This window comes from Schistocerca gregaria, chromosome 7 (assembly GCF_023897955.1).
Source record: "Schistocerca gregaria isolate iqSchGreg1 chromosome 7, iqSchGreg1.2, whole genome shotgun sequence".
Classification (NCBI taxonomy): Eukaryota; Metazoa; Arthropoda; class Insecta; order Orthoptera; family Acrididae; genus Schistocerca; species Schistocerca gregaria.
Window position 1 is genome coordinate 117,914,432 of NC_064926.1, and position 23,997 is coordinate 117,938,428.

The following is a 23,997-nucleotide window of genomic DNA, read 5'->3' on the forward strand; positions in this document are numbered from 1 at the left end:
AAGCTGACCAAGATGAGGTAGCCAAGTCAATCGGGAGTCGAAAACCAGTCCTACGAATCAATCTGTCTCCACTACAGTGAGTGGGTCGTCGTTAAGGTAAAGTTCTCGTTCAGGATGCACGGTACGACGCCGACAGAAGTGCACGAAACACGACTTCGTGGATGAAAACTGGAAGCCTTGGGCTAGAGCCCATGACTGCGCCTTGTGAATGGCTCCCTGTAGGCGCCGCTCAGCAACACCAGTACTGGAGGAGCAATACGAAATGCAGACGTCATCCGCATACAGAGAAGGTACGACCGACGGCCCTACAGCTGCTGCTAGGGCGTTAATGGCCACTAAAAATAGCGATACCCTGAATACGGAGCCCTGCGGAACGTCATTCTCCTGAATACGGATGGAACTATGGGAGGCACCGACTTGGACACGGAAACTACCGAGCGACAGGAAGTTTCGGATAAAAATCGGGAGCGGGCCCGGAGACCCACTCATACCATGTGGCAAGGATACGACGTCGCCAGGTCGAGTCGCATGCTTTACGTAACTCAAAAAGCACGTAAACCAGGTGTTGGCTTCTGGAAAGGGCTGTTCGGATGGCAAATTCGAGGGAGGTAGAACGACCCTGGCGGAAGTCGCCCTGACATGGAGGCCACGTGACTCCAGGAACCAATCCAACCGCCGACACACATACGTTCCAGCAGCTTACAGAGAACAATGGTGAGGATGATGGGCCGATAACTATCCACATCAAATGGATTTTTGCCGGGTTTTAGCACCGGAATGATGGTGCTCTCCCGTCACTGCGATGGAAAGCGCACCAGATCCGGTTGAAGATAATGAGGAGATATCGCTTACAGTTATACAAGAGATGTTTAATCACCTGACTGTGGATCTGATCTGTGTCGGGGCAATGCGCAAGGTCACTGAGGATCTCCCACTCTGTAAATGGTTCACTATGGCGTGTAGTGAACGGGAGGACTTAACTTACCTTCACCCGTTTGAGGGTGCGAAAGGCTGGGGATAGTTCTCTGAAGCAGAGGCTCGAGCATAGTGCTCAGCACAGTGCACGGCAATCGCTTCTGCGTCAGTAAGAGAGCACACCCAAAAAGCCGTCTTATCTTCATCCAGATTTGGGAAGGTGACGTACGGCACCCATGGCCGACACATACCTCTCCCAACACTCATGTTTCCGTTGTTTTATAAGCTGGAGAACGCGAGCACGGAGCCGCTTAAGGGCTATTAGGTGCTCTAGGGAAGGGTGCCGCTTATGTCGCTGTAGACCTCGCCGACGCTCTTTAATTTCCTCAGCGACTTCTGGCGACCACCAAGGGATTGTCTTTCGCCGGGGGCACCCTAAAGAACGAGGGATCGCGTATTCCGCCGCAGAAACGATCGTTGTAGCGACCTGCTCAATCACAACATCGATGGCACCACGTGGGGGAGATTCAACGGTGACAGCAGAGGTGAAGGGTACCCAGTTTGCCTTGTTTAAAACCTATCTGGGTAGGCGTCCGTGGGCATGACGGCGGGGGAGTGACAAGAAGATGGGGAAGTGGTCATTACCACACAGGTCGTCATGTGCTCTCCAGTGGATAGATGGGAGAAGTCCTGGACTGCAAATCGATAAACCGATGGCCGAATAACTACCATGAGCCACACTGAAATCTGTGGCGGCCCCAGTATTTAAGAGGCAGTTGGCGAGTTGGAACAGTAAATGTTCGACATCTCCACTACGACCAGTAAGCATGGTGCTACCCCACAAGGGGTTATAAGCGTTAAAATCTCACAAAACTAGGAGAGGTTTGGGAGGTTGATCAATCAGTGAAGCCAATACTTTCTGGGGTACCACACCATCTAAGGGAGATACAGGTTGCAGGCAGTTATTGCCTGCATCGTCCTTATTCTGACAGCCACAGCTTCAAGTGGAGTTTGAAGGGGCACAGGTTCACTACATACTGAGTTCAGGACATAGACGCAAACTCCACCCGACACTATTACAGTTGCTACAGTTCCTATCATATCGTTATAGCCGCGGAGGGCAGGGGTCCGCATTGCCGGGTTTCCTGGAGGGCAATTCAGAAAGCAGGTATAAAGCTTAACAACTGCCATATCTCAGCCAGGTGGTGGAAAAAACCGCCACAATTTCACAGGAGGATGACGTGATCGTGAGACTGAACAAGGCGTGAAACACTAAATGAGGCACTCTACGCCTCAGGGTCACCTACTGCGACTGACGTATTTCCTGAACGGGCTATATACATTGTGTGTGAGGCTCTGGCGAGATTTAGGTCATTCGCGGACGCAAGAATCATTCTGAGACGCAGTTCTTGTAGGCAGCGGTGGTGTGGGTGCCCCACAATTCCCTTGGTTATGGGGGCTCTTCTTTCTGGATTTCTCTCGCTGATCCTTGGGTTTCTCTGGCTGGGAGGGCTTCACTGATTCCATGAAGCTGCTTTTGGGCACTTCAGCCACTGGCGGGTGTCATCTTTCCCACTAGCAGAAACCTGGGAAGGGAGTGACCCAAGGGACCTCTTCCTAGCGAGAGGAGCCAAAGAAGACTTACTCCTCTCCGGCGCAGAAGTGGGGACTGATATCCGCGATGGTTGTGGGGGTTGTTGCTCCCGAAGTAGGTGGTGCAGGAGCACAGAGAGGGAAGTGCCCCCCCCCCCCCCCACCATCAAGGGGGCAGGTGTAGTCTTCCAGCTGCGAGGTGACTTTGGCTGGTGGAGCTGATGGGGCTGGAACTGTTGTAGCGGCGGCATAAGACGATGTCATATGTACAGGATGTAGGCGTTCAAATTTCCTCTTAGCCTCAGTGTAGGTCAGTGGGTCCAGGGTCTTGTACTCCATGATATTCCTCACCTTCCGGTGAATCCTGCAGTCAGGCGTGCAAGGCAAATGGTGCTCTGCGCAGTTGACACAGATGGGAGGCGGGGAAAATGGAGTATTGGGATGTGATGGGCGTCCACAATCTCGACATGTGAGGCTGGAAGTACAGTGGGAAGACATATGGCCAAACTTCCAGCACTTAAAACACCGCATTGGAGGAGGGATGCATGGCTTGACATCACAGCAGTAGGCCATTACCTTGACCTTCTTGGGTAATGTGTCACCCTCGAAGGTCAAGATGATGGTATTGGTGGCAACACGATTATCCTTCGGACCCTGATGGACGCGCCGGATGAAACGACCTCCTCGTCGCTCTAAGGTGACGCGCAACTTGTTGTCAGACGGCAAGAGAAGGTCCCAGTGGAATACAATACCCTGAACCATATTTAAGCTCTTCTGAGGCGTGATGGTAACGGAAACATCCACCAGCTTGTCGCAAGCGAGTAATGCCCGTGACCGGGCAGAGGACGCCGTTTTTGTAAAGACTGACCCTGACCACATTTTGGACAAGCTCTCAACCACCCCAAACTTGTCCTCTAAATGTTCCACAAAAAACTGAGGCTTCATCGTCGTGAAAGATTTTCCTTCAGCTCTAGAACATATAAGGTACCAGGGCGAATAAGAGACGCTGCCATTCTTAGCCTGACGTTCCACCCTTGGTGTGGCCAGGGAGGGAACGATTTGGCGTCATACTTCTGTGTGCTGAATTGAGCCCGTGAACACTTAGAGACTGCTGGTGTTTGACCACCAGCAAGAGACGATGTACTACGCTTCATCGCATGTCATCCGCCCTGATGCCACCCACTCCGACCAGAGGTCCTCCCCATGGGCGCCACCCAGCCGCAGCACAGGCCATCTGGAAGGATGGTCATTGCTGCGAGTCCCGATGCCCCACGATGATGGGCATCTACTGCTCGGCATATGTGGGGAGTTAACGTCGCAGGCATCAGCAGAGTGATCCTTGTGTGGTCAGGGGGCTACAACCAACAGGGTAAATGGCGGCCCCACCACAAATGACTGGCTACCGAGCTGGATATCAGGCGCAAACAAGCTGAGTATCAGCGTCAACAGCGCGGAAAGCGATGCTGCACAGAGGATGGAGGAAAACGCGCACAGGAGGGTGGGGTGACCTCGTCCAACAGCTGGAGAAGGAGCGGAATTGCAGATCCAAGAAGGGTACGAGAAGTCTCAGCGCATGATGGACACTGTGCACCTTGTAAAGCGCCCTTCCCCAATGAGCCTGAGCTTCGGGAAAATTTTGAAAAATGGAGGTCAAATCCTACAGGTCACCATCACATAAAGGCCAGAACAGCCGGGCCCGCAGGGGCGGAGAGAATAAGAAATCCTGGCACTGCGAGAAGAATTCCAGTGGGGGAATAAGTGGAACCACCTGTCGACACATGGTACGTGGTAGTACCGTAATACCGAGTCTTCGCAGAGGGAATTCCCACAGCAGCAGTAGAAATTGCTGTTACAACTACTGCAAAATAAACAGTCAGCAATTGCAGCATCATCGACTCAACCTCAATACTTCGATTTCTTCGACGAGGGAGATAAGAATTGGGGAGGTCTATTTACGTCCTTTTGATCTTCACTACAAGGCAAGTCAAATAAGTGACTCCTAGTCGCCAGACAGCACTCTTACTGCCCTAGTAATAAATTGAACTACGTGGTGTAAAAGCTACGCTCACCCTCTGAAAACAGTAATTTCAGCTTTTCTGATGTTTCTGGTTTGCTGACTGGCCACCAAGGTCACCACAGCCACAACGTCCTTAGTAACGTAAGCAAACAACCGCAGCATGGGCTGCTAACTTAAATGGCTTAGAACACAAGTGTGATTTTTCCTGTTAACAGCATGGCGTATCATACGTGGGTCATTAATCCGTCATGTTGTCATACGTTAGTTCCTGATGGAAGTTAACACGAAGGTTTGAGTCATCTGATCCAAACATGTGCTATGTACTAAAAATTGTCAAAACTCAAGAAGTAACAGCATCAACTCGAGCTATGTTTAACGATGGTGTCGACTTTCTTCGTGGAAGTGGTACAAGTAGCAGTCGGCGTTGTATTCTTTGATTGCAATCAATTAACTTCCTTATCCGATTTATGTATCACCCGATCGTCAGATATTCCGGAGTGGTGGGATCCAACAGTTAGCAATTCACAGGGCTCATCGTTCCTAGATGCACACACGCAAAAGCACTTTGTTCGCCGTTGGAATTTCCCAAAGCGAGCGAAGGCTCATACAAATGTTTACTCCACGTCGTCGTCGAAGAATCCCAGAAAAGTTAGTACGGTTTCTCATGGCAATATCTAGCAGGTCTCTGTCACGGCCGGCAGGTGACAACACAGTCGCCAGCGGAAGCTCATGCTGCAAGCTGGAAATCGGGAAAGTGGGTAGGGGGGGGGGGGGGGGGGGTTGTGTCCGCGCGCGCTTGCATTTACCGGGACTTCCATGGGAGCTATGGCAGTTATCTATGGCATCATGACATCTGTGGGCAACGTGAACGTTATTGTGTTACCTGTGAGCTCGATGTCTTCCCCAAAGGCGAAGTCATCTGGATTAGGACAACTGTCAGCTCTCAAGGTCAGAATGGTGCTGCAGCAGTTTTAGAAGCATGATAGCGAACTCACGTTGATGTCTTTGCCCGATCTGAATCCGATGGTACACATCTGGGATAGTGTGGGGCGCCAGGTCGGCCCCTACAAATCGACGGTCAGAGGTTTACGGGAACTGCACGACTTGTGTGTAAGCATCTCCAGCAACTACCACGGACTTGTACAATCCGTGACACGCAGAATCATCACCGTATTGCGTTCCGTAGATGGACTAAAGATGGACTAAGACACTGCTTAACATGTCGCAATCATTGTAAGTCGTTCTCCTGCAACAGTTGCTGCAGCGCCACTATTCTTGGAACGGTTCCCATCGACTGCCGTTGTCTTAACTTACTGACCGCGTACTCACAACTGATAATAGAAGAGCAGAAAGCTGCACAAGGGATACTGTTATTTGATAATTGGAGGCATGCTGCTGCGGGGTGGTAGATCCGCAACGTCGTATTGAGAAAATTTATTTTGTCAGTCTCAGTTGCATGTGTTACCGGTTTTGGGCTGATAAGCCCTTTCACAAACCACATACCTTGTTGTTAACCGTAACGACATGGTCGCAAAAGGCACGAATAGCTTTAGTACAGAAAGTCGAAGTGTGAGGAACACGTAGTCTCATTGATAATGTAGCTTGTGCGTGTACTGTTACACCTGAACGACAAATCCAAACTGAGAAACGCTGTTGTTAGACCCTTTCATTTATTTATATTCTGGGTTTGATTGTTGACGCGACTTATTTCAATCTAGGCACTTTCTGAGTGAAAAGCAAGTTCCCCAGCCGCATATGCGACGCTCTGATCCCCTCGTGTAGTTTGGTAACTCCAGACGAGGGGTTATTCATTCAGAGATATCTACATCTACATGATTACTCTGCAATTCACACTTAAGTGCCTGGCAGAGGGTTCATGGAACCATTTTCATACTACTTCTCTACCATTCCACTCTCGGATGGCGCGTGGGAAAAAGGAACACCTAAATCTTTCCGTTCGAGCTCAGATTTCTCTTATTTTATTTTGATCATCATTTCTCCCTACGTAGGTGGATGTCAGCAAAATATCTTCGCATTCGGAAGAGAAAGTTGGTGATTGAAATTTCGCAAATAGATCTCGCCGCAAAGAAAGCCGCCTTTGTTTCAGTGACTGCCACCCCAACTCGCGTATCATATCAGTGACACTCTGACCCCTAATGCGCGATAACACGAAACGAGCTGCCCTTCTTTGCACTTTTTCGATGTACTCCGTCAATCCTCCATGTTAAGGATCCCATACCGCGCAGTAATATTCCAGCAGAGGACGGACAAGTGTAATGTAGGCTGTCTCTTTAGTGGGTTTGTCGCACCTTGTAAGTGTTCTGCCAAGAATGCGCAGTCTTTGTTTCGCATTCCCCACAATGTTATCTATGTGGTCTTTCCAATTTAAGTTGCTCGTAATTGTAATTGCTAGGTATTTAGTCGAATTGACAGCCCTTAGATTTGTGCGATTTATCGTATACCCAAAATTTATCGGATTTCTTTTAGTACCCATGTGGATGACCTCGCAATTTTCTTTGGGGAAGGACATGGGGTTTGGGGAGGGGGGGGGGGGGACATTTTACTCGCTGTTTATCCACTGTATGCCGAAGGTTACTGTATTTCAATGCGCTATTTCCCACAGGAGAGAAGTATATGGGGAAACAGCCTTTTGATAGCTGGTCCGCCCGACACCCGCGGGGGTGTACTTGCTTTCTCCGACGGCCTCGCCATAAGAATTTTTCGATTATCGCTTCGCTCCGGTCCGGTCGAAGGCGGGTCCGTGAGCCTAACTAAGTCGCTGGAAGGAAGTGAAGGCTGGTTCGTTAGCGTCAACCGCCATGAGGTTTGCCGGGTACACCTAAGTGCAAACTTGCCTACTGGAATGACAGCGTCCCTTATGAACACAAGGAAAAGGCGTGAATTGCATAGACGTTAAGGCATCCTGCCTAAATTTCTGTCTTTTCCTGAGTCCTTGAGAAATCTATACGGGTTGGGCAATGTCTTCGTTCAGTTCTACTTTTTCAGAATGACACGCATACTTGCGGTTTAATGAACTTGCCGTCCTGCTTGTAAGGCATGCACGTTCTGAAATGTGAAGTCGAGAGGATGGAGTGGTGGTAAGACGCCGCCAGCCCTGGAACGTGGACCACTGACTAATGTCGCCATCTGAAGGAAATTAAGATGCACTTTTGCGGGAACAATTGGTTGTAAAAGGAGTAATTCCTCGACCTGTAGCTACCAGAATTGACATTACACGTTCGTAGTTAGCTGCAAATGGCCCACAGGCTTGGTGTTTCATAGTTATAAAGCTGCTCTCACAGTAATGTGTCACGACAATGTGCCGAATGCAAGGCCAAACAAGGCACAATATTTTCGACCGCGACGCCTTCTTAGTGAACCTTCAGCTCTCGACGATGTGGAACTCGCACGTACTGTGACTATATTGTTTGCCTTTCAAAACCCGAGCAGACATCATGTAGAAACGGCGAAACAAGTCGCAGAAGCTCTCTGTGAATATTTCAATGGGTCGGTGGGCTCTTTCGAGCCGGCACAGATTCGTAAACCGCAACAACTAAACACAAATTAAAGCGTGCAGTTTATCACGTAAATGTGAGGTTTCCTATGTATTCCTCTACTGCAACTCGCACAATGTTATGCTGATGAAAGTTTACATTGTCTTGCTTGTGTACAGTGACAACTTTGCAAGAAAAACAAACAGCTGCTCTGATGCTATTTGTTAACCTGCGGGCTTTTCCTCTGGTACTGCAGCAGCGAGTCCAGACAGGCAGGGCCAGGCCTCCAGAGACGCGCCACACAGCTGCGGTCAGAAGCGCACAACACGGACTGTGTTACGCTTCCGCCTTACCCCACTTAAACAGATCCCAGGTGGACATCCATCCGCCAGACGCGCATACAAGCAGACGCACGGCTCCACTCAGCTTTTATCCGAAAATATCAACATCGTGCCTCGAGGCAGTGCATTCGCCACCACAAGAGACCAACTGGAAAGTCTTGTATTCAGGCCTACACCAAGTGTTCAAGTGAAATTCATAATCAGCGCAAGTGGATACTACGCTACACTGGCACACATCTTCACATTCAAAGTGTGTAAACTGTAATTTCTCATAATAAATTATTGGAAACTGTTGCTAGTTGCTGTTGTTCAGTTTTCCAGTAATTTATCTAAACCATTCTTTGAGCCTGCCACGAACGTGTGTAGTTGATGCCTGCGTGTAGGCCACAGCGAGAGAAGCAGGTACGTTCGATGGTAGGGGGTTCTCTTCCTGACACACTTACATTGAGCGGCAACTACATTTGGTAAATACAAGACTGACACTTCATCAAACAGTAAATTCATTTCTTTAAAGCGCCACATAATGCTTTCATATACACCTTCGAGCCCACCTGCTGATCTTTCGCCATTTACTTTTTCGACTTCTTTACGGGGCTTCATCCGGATCGAATTGAATTTTTCTCGATCTCCACAGGAACTGACGTGCATTGCACAATATCACCCTTACACGTTACAACATACTGGGTAATATACTGAACGATCGTCAACATTTTTAAATCTTTGCAATCTCTATGTTGCGCAAACCGTAAATATCGACTTCTGTCGGTCAATATGACTACACAATACTCATTATTGTGTAATAAATATGCAGCGGTTGAGGGGCCCTTAACAAGAAACTCACCTTTATCCATTCCAGTACGCAGATTTGTTCAAATGGCTCTGAGCACTATGGGACTTAACATCTGAGGTAATCAGTACCCTAGAACTTAGAACTACTTAAACCGAACTAACCTAAGGACATCACACACATCCATACCCGAGGCAGGATTCGAACCTGCGACCGCAGCGGTCGCGCTGTTCCAGACTGAAGCGCCTAGAACCGCTCAGCCACCACGGCCGGCACGCAGATTTGTCGCTAACACTTCTAGCACGTGCCAGAGTGAACGGGGAACTGACTTTTTCGGCAGAATGCTTGGAAAGTGCAGTCCGGGCAAGAGTACATTTACGGTAGTGTCGTCGTCGGCGGCGGCGGTGGCAACACGGTGGAGAGCATGAAGAATTGAATGGCTTTTTGTGTATTTACTTTATGGAAACCACCTTTTCTTCGGTCGCCAACGTTTCATTTTGTCGTATATTGCTTTCAGTTTCGGTGTCTCCTTACATTCATGCTATGCTCAGTAGCTGTTCCTACATTTTGTTGTTCTTTCATTCAGGTCATTAATCTTTACTTCTCGTCTGATTCTCCGTTTTCTTGCTGGTTAATAGTGCACATCCCGACGCTAAGAAAACGCTAGGCCAGAAGAATGGAGCACAGAGGGATAAATTAAAGTTACACTTTGATTACTTCAGAGAATTTAAACATTGTTGGTTGGTTGGTTTAAAGAAGGGGGGGGGGGGGGGGGGGAAGGGGACCAAACTGCGACGCCAACGCTCCCTTGTTCCAGGTAAAAGAATTACACAAGGGAAAGAAGTAAAGAAAGGAGACGTACAGCACATTGTGCGCCGTGCGCTGTTTCCACAGGTTATGTCACAAATATAAACGATTTTTTCGGACTTCGTAATGACGTCAAGAATCTAAAAAGAAATTGGACTTAAGACACATCGTGCTGAGCAGCCTGCTGCAATGCCGAGAAACTCAGTTCTACTTACAAACACAAAACACTTTGGAGCTAGAGGAAAAGTGCTGTCTGCGCGTCTTTGTATCAGACTTCATCTTATTCTGACGTTTATTGTACGAGATGTAACGGCCTTAAGTTCCCAAAAGTACTAGTTGCCAATTGTGCAGTATACCGTACTAGACTCTTGCCCGGACTGCACTTTCCAAGAATTCTGCCGAAAAATGTCAGTTCCCCGTTCACTCTCATTTTATGATTCGACGTGTTCCCTTAAATTTCATGTCGCTTCGTAGTGCTCCCTCCACGCATTCAAACGATGAACAAGCTCTAGAAATTTACCTCTAATATTGTAATATGTTAGTATTCGGCCTTCTCTCTGGTTTACAGTTACTTCCTGCCCTTAGAGACGCCAGTTGGCACGGCAAGCTGTTTGAAGTTGGGTGAAGTCGCCCAGTGAATGATAATTCTTAGACGACAGGCAGGGTCGCCGGCGTGGATGTGACCCGAATGATCAGTGCCAGAGACAGTAGCCACGGAGCGGACGACATTTGCGTGCCAAGAAAATACGCACGGCTGCTACTCCTCTGACAGTGAATAAGAGAGATCATACTTCTGGCAAACATGTAACCCGTTTGCAACACTGGTATCAACAGGTAGAAGTACAGCGATCGAATAATCCGTTGGGCAACTTTATGAACAATTTCAGCTGAGTTCAATAGTAACTGTAGATCTTTGTTAGCACGAATATGTATTTGCTTGCCTGCATTACCACGTTTAAATAAAATATCGTATTTTACGGAAAATCGTTCGCCACACTAACTTAATGTCTTGCTCAATTACGACTATCATCGATTTAAAGGGAACATTGGTCTCGAATGCGTAGCAGGCACTGGCAGGGGACTACCGCAGTTGAGAGCAAGCTTTTGTGATCTGACACCACGCAGTTAAGATAAGGAGTTTGAGGTCAGGCGTCGATGTTCCACTGGGGTCTGCACATGGCTGGAGTTACGGAATAGCAGTCACCAAAACTTCTCAATTAACTACGCAGAGACGTTTGGAAGAGACATTTTAGCGAGGACACAAAATTTATTTTACGGTAAACATTAAGCAATGTCTTGTCAATTAGGCCCCCATATATCGGCATTAAGAAAGGCGAGGCCGTCGTCACCGACCTCAGACTGGCACACGATTCTATCTTGTACGCAGATGAAGTGCAAATGAAACTTCGAAAGACTTTACAAAACGAATTACCCCTAAGACTATCGAAGGCCTTGCAACGAGCGGCAGATGTTCCAAATTGGAAACAAGCGGACCTCTCTGCAGGAGCATACGCTATAAAACAACTCTCATGAAATACTGCGGTATTGTAGTAAGAACTTTTCACACTGCATGCCCCAGAAAGCCTGAAATGGGAATTAAAGAGCCACTGAAGAAAATGTACATGTGATGTTAAAGAAAGCGACGGGTGCAATTACGGAAGAGAGAGCAGCATACGGTAAGAGCGAGCTACGAGAAAGAGGAGATCACGTTCTATGGTTACTGAGCGGACAGCCCGAGACTCAAAGAGAACGATCAGCCGGTTTCGGTAGGGAAAGAAATTTAAAGTAGCTCTAAACTAGGGAAAATACTAAACATCGACTCCCCCCACTGATAACACCAGAAATAAGCACAGAACTGTGATCAGAACGTCTGACTGTTTTTCCTGACAACTAGACTCCTGTGCCTTAAATCGACCGTGGGGTTTATCCAGGAAGGAAGAGACACTGAACTCCCCAAAAGTAAGAACCAAAACATGATTAAGTGTCGTGTTGTAGAAATGCCGCCAGTACGAGCGGTTCTGAGAGACTCGCGACGCAGTTGTGAGGTGACACCACGCAGCACTGTCGTGTACAGAGCAGACACACGGAAACGGCTGCTCCTGCAGCGGGCGCTTCCGGCAGTGGTAGACAGTCTTACAAACCGACCTCACAGAGTAGCGCTCTCCCATTTTCTCCGTTCTTAAACGCGAGCATTTAGAATAAATTACAATTTGGTAGAAAAAATCGTAACATCGAACAGAGAATCAAATAAGTTATTTTACCCGTGCTGTATCTTGTGTACTGCGCGACCGGTAATGTTAGCTCGTGAATGACGCAACTACCGACAAATACTTTTCGAATATTTTATTTTAGTGCCATACCTGGTTTCGGGCTACCATGACTATCTTTAGATGGCTAATATTCTTTAGTTAGACACATTTTTCTGACCAACAGCATGCCGTCTGTTCCCCTACTGCACAAGAGTATTTAAGTATTTGGTGCCATTTTATTAGTTCTTTCATTAAGAAAATATGCTATAGTGCTTGCATTTATGTATATATGATGCAAAATAGTTGTGTTCACTTGCATACGTTCCAATAGATGGCTATTTGTTTTGTTGTGGTCCGCGTTTCCCAGCTGGACATGGACCACAACAAAACTAATCGCCATCTACTGAAACTTATAGAAGTGAACACAACTATTTTGCACCATATATAAATGCAAGCACTATAGCATATTTTTGCTAACGAACCAACTTATAAAGTGGCACTAAATACTCAAACATTCTTGTGCAATGTGTGGGAAAACAACATACTGTTGGTCAAACCTTTAACAAGTATTTGTGGCTCGTTGCGTCCTTCACCGGAAATAAAATATTTTTTTCATTTCCACAGACTGAATTGTAGAAATGACGTAATAATTTTTTCATGCAACAAAAATTCATTTCGGCGGTCTGTATCAAATTTTAATTTACTTCTATACAGACAATGCGATCCTGTGTGTCTCGTACTACTTTTTGATACTGATATCGGGGAGCTGACCCTGAAATGCACGAGAACCAGCTGCCCAGCCGTGCGGTCCCTCCTCAGTCGAGTGTAACAAGATCGAAACACACACACACACACACACACACACACACACACACACACACACACACACACACACTTGGACTGGGGATCAACGCGGCACCCGCTTTCAGTACGGCAACCCAAAAGCTTAATTTGGGTGCTCGGACGGGGATGGGAATCGCCGCCCTCTCGGATAAGAGTCGGTGCTCTACTGGACCGAGGCGCACCTCACACTCGATGCGGCGCCACGTGAAGCAAGCAGCTGTCGGCAGTCGCGAGACGCTCAGCGCGCTTGCGTTGTGACGGCAGGCGTTGTGACGGCAGGCGGGCAGCTTGGGCGGGGCGCTCACCTTCTCGTCGAAGAGGTGGCCGATCGAGTAACGCGGCCAGAGCTCCAGCCGAGGCCCGAACAGCATCTTGGCGAAGCAGCAATGCTGCGCCATGTCGGCTCCCTACTGGCTACTGGCGCCGGCCCTCGTCACACACATTTATACATACACCGGCGCGTCCGCCGCCCGCTTCCGGATGCCCTCGCACAAGCCGGAATACCAACGCCGGCCAGCTGCCGCCTCTGGCCGTGGCTACGGCACTAATACGAGGGCAGATGACGCTCGCTAGAATACGCAATGATAGATGCCGTGAGAGGACGACTCAAACACCGTGCGAGGACTACCCAGCTCTAAATCCGACCACTGACAGCTGGTAACAAACCCCTTGGGAGAAAAAATTTCCGACCTCCACGTTTCAGAACACATACAAAGCTCGTTGACTAACCTCGCAACCTAGCTCGGCTATATACGCTCGGAGGCGCACACTGGTAACGTCTCTTAGACAGCTAGTCAGTACAGCTCCAGTGCTGTAGCACCAGCAGTTGTCGAGTGCATTCCCTCTCGAGCAGTTTTATTTGAAAATATTACGTGAAAATTTTTTTAATTCTTTTCGTTAACGATCATATCTATTCTGACACTTCCAATTTAAGTGGCCACCGAGGTCAGACATCCACCACATCTGATATTCGCTACGTGGGTAAATAGAGGACATCGTTTCACAAAAGCGTTACGATACCATTCACTACCCAAACATGCTGTGATATACGCTTTTACCAAAGCTGCAACAGCAATACTCGAAAACATGTCGCACAGAACCTGGCGGGGTATTATTCTTTCTCATGAGACTAATGGTGTACAGAATGATATCTAGACAAGGAATGGTTCATATCTCAAGAAAACTCCCCTTAAGAGGTCTTCGTTATCTTACTGATGTAAGTGTAGGGGCCTACGATACTTTGCGGGTACCCAGTAGAATTAACTGCATATCTTTGTACTGCAATAGTGCAATTTTCTATGGGTCATTTATAGCTATCGAAAGTAGAATTTATGTGGGCTTGCAACATCGGAAGTAGAGACGTTCGATTTCTTTATACTGACAATGAGCTTCTTACAAGCTACTGACTTTTCTTGGTTTTTGTTGTTGTCAATAATAGACAATGATCAAGATTCTGTTGCAGTTGCAGCTGCATCAACATATTGTGTGTGTCCTTCTATACTGTCGTAAAAGAACCCATATTTTACATGCCAACAAATCAAGTGTTATGGGCAATTCACCACTTACGACAGTTCTGTGAAAAATCAATCTTGTTATCGATAAACATACAAGAGTTGATCTTTCTTTAAAAAAAATTGAACTACACCGAGTTTTTAACTACAGAAAAGTAATTCTCATTCAGACATCAACTGTTTCATGGATCTTAAGTTATGAACACACCGATTAGTTGTAGAACCCAGGTACTGAGATAATTGCTTGTTCAGTTGAAAAAAAATTACTGAATATCTTTGACGAATTATAATATATTGATATTTGCAGTGAAAAAGGCCAGTCCTTCACCATGCACTGGTTCAAATGGCTGTCAGCACTATGAGACTTAACTTCAAAGGTCATCAGTCCCCTCGAACTTACAACTACTTAAACCTAACTAACCTAAGGACATCACACACATCCATGCCGGAGGCAGGATTCGAACCTGCGACCGTAGCGGTCGCACGGTTCCAGACTGTAGCGCGTAGAACCGCTCGGCCACCCCGGCCGGCCCATGCACAGGGGCAGCAACCAAAATAAGCTGGTACGCTATTTGCTGCAAATTCTTTTATTCCTATTTCACAGGTCGTTGAGACGTAGAAAAAAATCCTTAAGTTTCATTTCCAGATGCTTATTACTAAAAAGGGGACTTGCAAGGAACAGTATAATCGGCAACACGCCGAGTATCGAATAATTTGCCCACTTCCTAGCCAATCAACCGAATATTAGGCAAACGTATTCGGCCTGGTCGTGGCTGGAAAACTGGTATCGACGTGTTTGTTTCTCGCTCGTTTGTTTGGATGTAGTTACCTCCCTTCTTCGCAGAGCCGTCTCGTGCGCTCAACTGATACCTTGCTGCGTGATCTGTCATAACTTTAGTATGATTCACATCGTAAACACAGTTTTTATGATTTCTGACGTCTTATCTCAAACTCTCGAGAGGAAGGGATTTGTTTAAAAGTGAAACTGTGCAAGATCTAACAAAAATCGATAAAGGCTTCTAATCCAAAAAGGGTTGTGTGTAAATTGTGCAAAACAAACATTTCTCGTGGTGGCGTTGAAAAGATGGCGACTACACCAGGAACGATAAATCATTTGAAAAATAAATACAGCGACGAATGTCGTTCAGTTGCAGCCTGAGCTTCCCAGGGGGCAAGACATAACGGATCAGGATACACATGTAAGCAAGCCTTCGACATCAACTAAGTCTTGAAGAATGTGCTGAAATACGTAAACCATGCGATATTAATGATCCCAAGGCTAAAAAACACCATCTCTCAATTGCTGAAATGATAGCACTTGACAATGAGGCAGTAAATATAGTAGAAAGGGCTCTTTTAGAAGACTGATTAATAGCTCTTTGCCGCGTTATAAAATACCACGCCGCCCTTTCTTTGCAGAAAAAGTATTTCAAGAAATATACCATCAGGTAGTTGAGACAACTGAAAGATTACTTTCAGAGACTGATTACATTTCCGTGGCATGCGACTTGTGGACGTGTCTGCATAATAAAAACAGAAAAACTGCACATTTCATTGATGTCAAACATGTAGTATTGTGCATCAAGCATTTTGAGCGACATCACACAGCAGTAAATATGGCGAATAGTACACAGGAAATTTCAAGTTTATGGACCATCCAGCACGCAAAAATTCACGTCCTTATTCACAATAACGGACGAAACATTGTAAAAGCTGTTAGTATTGCAGAAGTGTCCTTCGAACCGTCAGACAGTCGTTAACCAATACGTGAAGAGTAAAATTAAACAACGGACTCAAATGATAGCAGCACGGAGGAGGATCGTAGCTCATTTTAATCATTCTGGCACTGCACAGAAAAAACTGCATTCCATCCAAAACGATTTGGATCTCCTTCAGCCAGCCCCGGATCTACTCTATTTAAGAACCGGGGCGAAAACTTAATGGAGGCGCTCTCACCCTCAACCACTCCACTCCCCTCCCTTCCTCTCGAGAGTTTGAGAGAAGACGTCAAAAACCATTAAAAAATTGATTTTTCAAAAATGTGTTCATTCTTTAGCACACAAAACATGAGTGTTTGATACATAAAACATTATGTTCGAGGAAATGCAAGACGTGTTATTTGGTATTAAAAGTGCCGAAGTACAATGTCAGGCCTCTTCACACAGCATTATTCCATCGCACATCCCTGTATTTCACTCTGTGGAATTCGAACATGTGTATCCTGTAATGGAAGCCATCAAACCTACATTCAAGACAGTGGGAATTAAAATGTCCTGTGGTGCCTTTCCTGCCTCCAGTCGGCAGGTTGGACAGCCTATCCCTCTTTAGAAAAACTCACAATACAAACAATATTTGTGACCGGGAGAATACGATCACTTCAAGACATTTGCTATCTTTGTTGCCTATTAGCTAATAACTTTCTATTTTGTGTGACATAAAATTAATTATAGGTAACATAAACACAGTAAAAAAGAGAGAGACAAGCATGATAGTACACATTTCTTCAATCCTTAGGTCCGAGCAATCTTTTCTCTCTAATCTTGCTACAGCTTTACATGGCGTACTTTCCTTTCTTCGAAAGAACCTGTTACCTCATGAAAGTTCCTCAGACGGTTTGCTAGATGAAAAATCAAAATGTCGTTGTCCAACAGTTACTGAGAAAGGTGTTAATACGGATAGTACACAAGTTTGGTGTGGTATCTCGATTTCATTACGTCTATTTTGTCGCTGTCTGTTAGATAAAGCCGGCCGCTGTGACCGAGCGGTTCTAGGTGCTACAGTCCAAAACCGCGTTGCTGCTACGGTCGCAGGTTCGAATCCTGCCTCGGGCATGGATGTGTGTGATGTCCTTAGGTTAGTTAGGTTTAAGTAGTTCTAATTCTAGGGGACTGATGACCTCAAATGTTAAGTCCGACAGTGCTTAGAGCCATTTGAAAAATTTTTTGTTAGATAAAACGAAATAGGGCTTCCCTATATTGCAGCAGTAGTAACACCCGCCAAATGAGCGAGACTGTTTTGGCACAAATTGTCATTTTTATGTACCTCGTGTACATAAATAACATGACAGACTATAATCCACGAAGTACCAATTAGGCCTACTACAAGAAAAAAGTACTATGTTAGGAAATCGTTTCACATTTCACTCATATGCTCCAGTTTCTCAAGCACGAGATCGAAAAGTAGTAGTAGTAGTAGTAGTAGTAGTAGTAGTACGAAATGTTTATACAAATTTGGAATCGTCATATTCTTCCATATAATGTGTGCGATGTGTGTGTTTCTTCTCTTTCCTCTTGTCATCACTAATTCTGTAACTATTCCTGCTATTGTCAAAACGTATTCTCCAGTTAACTTCACTAACCTTCCCAGAATAACCGGTTTAATTACACCGCGTTCATTCTCCCATTACGCGTTATTACGTGTTCGTACAACGTGTTTTCCGCGCTATTTCGAGAACAGAACTTAGTGGCTGCTAACCGCGGACTGCACAACTGGCCATTAATAAAGTAGCGATCTGGCAAAAGTTTTCTGTCAAAATTTCATTTTCTTGCATACACCGAGAAGATATCTTAATCTTTCTTACCTGTTATTCCTGTCAGTCGTTTAACTCTGGTAGTCTAAATTTATAGATTTCGCTGAATAATTACAACAACGCAGATCATTCGCACACCCAGTCAGCCACATAAACAACGAGCGATTGGCATTCACCCGTTCGGGTTTATTCGGCTCAGCTTCTGCGAGCAATTTATTAAACCTAGATGCGACGGGGATTCCCCTGGCACAGGTATCACGTACACTAAGCACGCATTTAAAAAGCAACTTATGATTCGTTCAGAAATCAGAACGTGTTCAAATGTATTCAAAAACCCGTGACGCGTTTCAAAATCATATGAATAATCGGCAGACCAACGTGCATTTATGCTAGGCGCTTAGACTGCCCTCAGCACGAATTGGAGCAAGACGTCAGTACGTGGTGGAATTCCACCTGTTTTATGCTTGCAAGACTAACGAAACTCACTCGTCTCTCAGATTGTGATATTGCGTCTGACTGCTGCACAATGGAAGCTTATAGGGGATCTTTTGAAATTGTTATAACCATTTCAGGAAATAAAAAAATTACAAGTTCCGGAAACGCTTGCATTTCTGAAATTATTCCGCACGCTGCAACATTAATGCGATAAAACAAGCACACCAGAGCTTCCACTAACACTAAGCCAGGTGAGGCTTGTCACACAACAAGGGTTACACGAATGATTTGATGATAACACAAAATTAAAACTTCTTTTGTGGCTACCGCTTTAGACTCACGATTTAAAATAAATGCTTCACCAGTTAACTTTCAAAGAGAAAAAGTAAGGCAGTATATTTTGATGGATAGTCCAAAGATCAACTGAGAAAGATACAGCGACTATAGCATGAATTCATCGCATATTCGGGCCAAGAGGATGGGAACCGAAGAGCAGTCTAAGGCAGACTGTTCACTCATCTTTTATGGATTGTTTCGAAGAAGTGGCTGCAGAAAAAAAAACACAGCTAATACCGGGATATCAAAAGGAAAAATTGCAGTTACAACTGCAACAGACTTTTATTTAAGTATTAAGAATATGTCACGTTGTGACAATCCATACACATAGTGGCAACAAGGAAAAATTAATTTTAGTGTTTCTTAATCTTGCAGCAAAATATCTGTTGGCGCAGGAAATAGTGTTCATTCACAGCGCCTTTTCTCTAAACTTGGGAATGTCTACCTGAAGTAGAGGAGTAAACTAGTGCCTAAAAACGCAGAAAAATTAGTCCTTCTGCACCATAATCTTCCACTTCTAAATTTTAATTACAAGAATTCAAGTGCACAGGCATTTATTAATTTAATAAATGTGCTGGCAGAATACCTAAATTTGACACCTAGTTTTTTGTTAATTTTTATAGTACGTAGGTTGATTATGTATTTATGCCTAATGATTGCAAGAAAAATACAAGGGCTGTTTTTTTTTTCTTCAACCTCCGATCGTCCATCTAAGCAAGTAAGAGGTAGGAAGGGGCCGGACCTGCGCGCCATACGATTGTGCACACAACCTCTGCCGTTTTCAGCTGCAGTGTGTCAGTCGTAGCCTAGCTACGTCTGTGTAAACATGGCCGCTACGTTCGATGCTCCCGCCAAATGTGAGTTGCAAAGTGTAATCCGTTTTCTGCAAATAGAAGGGTGTAGTGCTGCGGAAATCCATCACAGAATGAGCAACGTGTATGGTAACAACATTATGAGTGATGGTAGTGTTCGGGAATGGGGTCGAAAATTTAAAGGAGGACGAACAGACGTCCATGATAAAGGTGGACAAGCTCGCAAGTCTGTCGCCACTGTAGGCCTCGTTGAGCGTGTCGATCAGGCGGTGAGATGCAAATGAAGGTTTACAATTAGCGTACTGTCTGATGAATTTTCAGACATTTCAAGGTCTGCTTTGTACACAATTGTGACTCAAGACCTAGGCTATCGGAAATTATGTGCACGTTGGATCCCAAAAATGCTGAGTACAGACCATAAAACGCAAAGGATGGCGTCAGCATTATAGTTTCTCACACGTTAAGCCAATGAGGGAAACATTTTTTTGACGTCGATTGTTACTGGCGATGAAACGTGAGTCCTCTATGACAATCCTGAAACAAAGGAACAATCAAAGCAGTGGATGCACACAGCTTCCCCAAGCAAGCCAAAAAAGTTTAAACATTCACTGACGAAAAGAAAAACAATGGCCACTGTGTTTTGGGACCATAAAGAAGTACTGCTGGTGGACTTTATGGAGCAAGCTACGACGATAACCAAGGAAGTTTATTGTGAAACTTTACGTCGTCTCCACAGAGCCATTCAAAACAAATGCAGAGGAATGCTTTCGTCTGGCGTTGTTTTGATCCATGACAACGCCCGACCACACGGTGCCAACATGAAAAAAGACCTCCTCAAAAAGTTTAAATGGGAAGTTTTTGAACATCCACCGTACAGCCCGGACCTAGCACCAAGTGATTATCACCTGTTCCGAGAACTGAAGTCACGTTTAGGTGGGCGGCGTTTCGCTACTAACGAAGAATTTTAGGACGCCGTTAAGACTTAACTGTTTTCACTGGCGGCAACATTCTTCGAGGAAGGCCGCTTGTGTCACGGTATGACAAGTGCCTCAATCTTTTTGGCGATTATGTAGAAAAACAAGACTTTACTGTACATTTTTGTTTTATTTACAGCCAATCTGAGGTTGAAAAAAACAGCCCTCGTACAACATCATCATCATCATCATCATCATCATCATCATCATCATTATTATTATTATTATTATAAAATAAATCTACATTTTCATTTTATCAGTTATCTGACTACAATAAAACATCTTACTTAGGTATTCGGCCGAATAGTACATAGATATTGAATATTCGGACGAATAGGATAAAAGTAGCCGAACAGGCAAAATACCGAATAATAGGCCTAATGCCGAATAATAGCAAGTTTAGTAAAAATACGCTAGCTTGCACGATTCTCCGGAAATTGCACCTAAAATGGAGACTTATTTCTGTCTGACCAGTTAATCTTTTTATTTCCTGCAGAGTTCACAGTAACGCATTTCTCTTCTTATCTTAAAAAATTTTGCTTCATTTCCCGAAACAGCGAAGATCACACATTTAACTTCACTAACATTCCAATTTAATTACGACAGAACGCTAAATCAAAGTCTCTTATTAAACAAGCAAATGAGGGCAAGAAAGATCAATAGCTTATGAAATAGGTCAGTGTCGTTTAAAAATAAAGGTGAAATCTCTTCACGTAAGTTGTCACATACCCACACAGAATTTCTCTTTTCATTAAATATAGATAGTTGTTAAATTATTCGCATCAAAACCCAAAGTTAGGTCTATTCCGATATACACGAATATTTTGCATACTAATCATACGCCAAAATATCTTATTTTTGTGTATTACCATTTGCCAAAAACTGGTTTCGATATACTCATCTGTTATCAAATACGATGGACGTTACGAATAATTCAGTACAACCATATTGTTTGCACGGGCACGCGGAAGTTAGGGCACTACATAAAGTATATTTTCTCGAGATTGGAGATGGACTTTCTCTGAAATCTGAAAAAAGTTCAATATATCGGCCACATTTGATAGACAACAACGCACGACATAGCATGCGCCAAATGCACGTTCATAGTAAGCGCCATCTCTCATTGCCGGGAACTGGACTGGAAGTATCACGATAACTGTGGCCATTAACGAAAAGATGGTTATGAAGTCGTTTGAGAGAGACTGCAGGGCAGCTGGTGACCGCAGTGTAGCTGTATCGCACCGGCCGGCCGCCTGCGTTCTTTGTTTGCGCCCACTTCCAACTGTCCGAAGAGCTTCACTATCCGGTCTCCACTCTGTGGCAGATTTTAATTTCCTCCTAATATCTCCTCCTTAAAATTCCAAATGTGTAAAATCCTGACGTCTCCTGATGAGTGCGAAAGTTCTAAGTAACGCAAATTTATGCCCGATTACTTGGTTAGGACACCGCTGGGGGCATTCCATGCGACACGTGCAGTACTTACATGTATTACGAAGCAAATCTTAACACCGACATTGCTTGCAACTGCGACTCACCTGAAAAGTAAAATGAATGTTGTAGTGAAGCCAAAAGTTAATAGACAGTAGAACAGATTGCGTCTTAATAAACAAATAAAACAAGCAAAGGGGAGTATATACACTCAGTTCCCACAAATCAACAAAATCTATAGTCAAAGGCAAAGAAAATTAAACGCATTGTTTGACATTTACCGTGCCTAAGAAGCAAGCTTGCTGCTATGTCCACAAAATCCAACAGCAATCGCAGAATAATTTTGGACGTATGCCTAAATATTTCAATCGCCATATCACTTGACCCACAACTTCTAACTCTTCGCGCAGAAAGCAACTACATTACGTTGAGTTTACTTGTTAAGAGAAGCAACGGACTGCCGGTTCGTTATCAAACAACTAGTTTACTTAGTGACGTGGTCAGCTTAACACTTGTTCTTTCTATACCACCTGCAGCAAAGCTTGTTTGTACACAGATCGTGCGACTGCAACAAAACAAAACAAATAAGCAGGCCTCAAATTTTCGTACTGTCACGCTAAATACTGTAACACCCGTTTAACAGATACGCAGCACGTAATCCAATATCGCAAAAAAAGATATCCAGAACGCTTCGCAACTGTTGTCGAATGTATCGTCTCACATAATGGTTCAATTTACACTCAACACGGCGTAACGATCATTACACACTGTATACAATACACAGTCCGTGTATCTAGTTTAGTCTAGTTGTATGCCATTTCTATTCGCCTTCTCGTCATTTGAAAAGAGCTAAAACTCGACCTTCATCCATTTTCATATCGATGCTGCCAACTACGTTTTACCTGTTAAGGCTCGATATAGATTCTGCAGATGCAATAGCATCATCTGTGTTCGTAATCTGCGATACGAAACCACACTCGAGTTTGTTTTTAAGTGTAAATGATAAGTCAAAACTGGAGAAAACAAGGAGAAACATATTTCGCACTGATTTACGTACCACCATTCGTTGTTGGGTGCTATGAGATTCATTTTTACAGTAATTCAAATGTATTACACAAAAAAATAGAGGCAAGTTAATTCCTCCAGAATACAAGGCTAGTCTGTCTAAAACAACGCAACCTCATTCAGCGTATGCCTAGTGTACAAAAGCGTACGCTATTAAACAATGCAGAAAACTAGTGCTCCATGGTTTATTTCTCACTATCGATCAGAGCACGCACTAGACACACATTATTTCATAACATAATACTACACACAGTACAATAGCTTGTGGAGTATATGTATGTGGATGCACGTTACGTAAGCTCTGCTTTTAAATTTGCTGTGTTAACTTCTTGCAGTTACTGTTCAAGTTGAAGTGAACACCGTCAGCACATGACGGTGATCCTCAAATGTACCACTAGCACCTGTTTCTCCTTCGTCTTCCCAAAACTTGTTGAACTGCTGCGAGTGTTTTTGGTGACGCGGAATCTGCTGCTCTGGGGGTTCTTTCAATTTCCCGCTCTCCTGATGAGGTCTAAGGAAAGCCGTAGGAAAGACACGTTTCTTTTCCAATCAACTAACATTTGTTGATCTAATGCCCTGTTTCCCAACGGCTGGGCTGCTGGTACAGCGTGAGAATCCACACTCACTGGCCACCATACAGCTTGAGAATCCCACCCGCAACCTGCTCCTCACCTGTTCGTCTTCTTCAATGCTGTAGCGCATAATGTAGAGAATATCTTTCACTTCACGTACACTATGTGATCAAAAGTACCCGGACACCTGGTTGAAAATAAGTTACAAGTTGGTGACGCCCTCCATCGGTAATGTTGGACTTCAGTATGGTGTAGGCCCACCCTTAGCCTTGATGACAGCTTCCACTCT

General features: G+C 45.0%; 1 protein-coding gene across 2 annotated transcripts in view; it reads right to left on the reverse strand.

The window, feature by feature from the left end:
* The window catches only part of LOC126282140 (ubiquitin-like protein 3), a 437,031-nt gene that overhangs the window by 117,570 nt on the left and 295,464 nt on the right, over window positions 1-23,997 (reverse strand). Inside the window, exon 1 of one of the 2 annotated variants that reach the window (XM_049981642.1) lies at window positions 13,352-13,444. The exons of the other annotated variant lie outside the window; for it this stretch is intronic. Within the exon in view, the coding sequence (XP_049837599.1) occupies window positions 13,352-13,444 (93 nt within the window). Of the gene's footprint in view, window positions 1-13,351; window positions 13,445-23,997 lie in introns of those variants that run through there. 2 annotated transcript variants of the gene reach the window in all.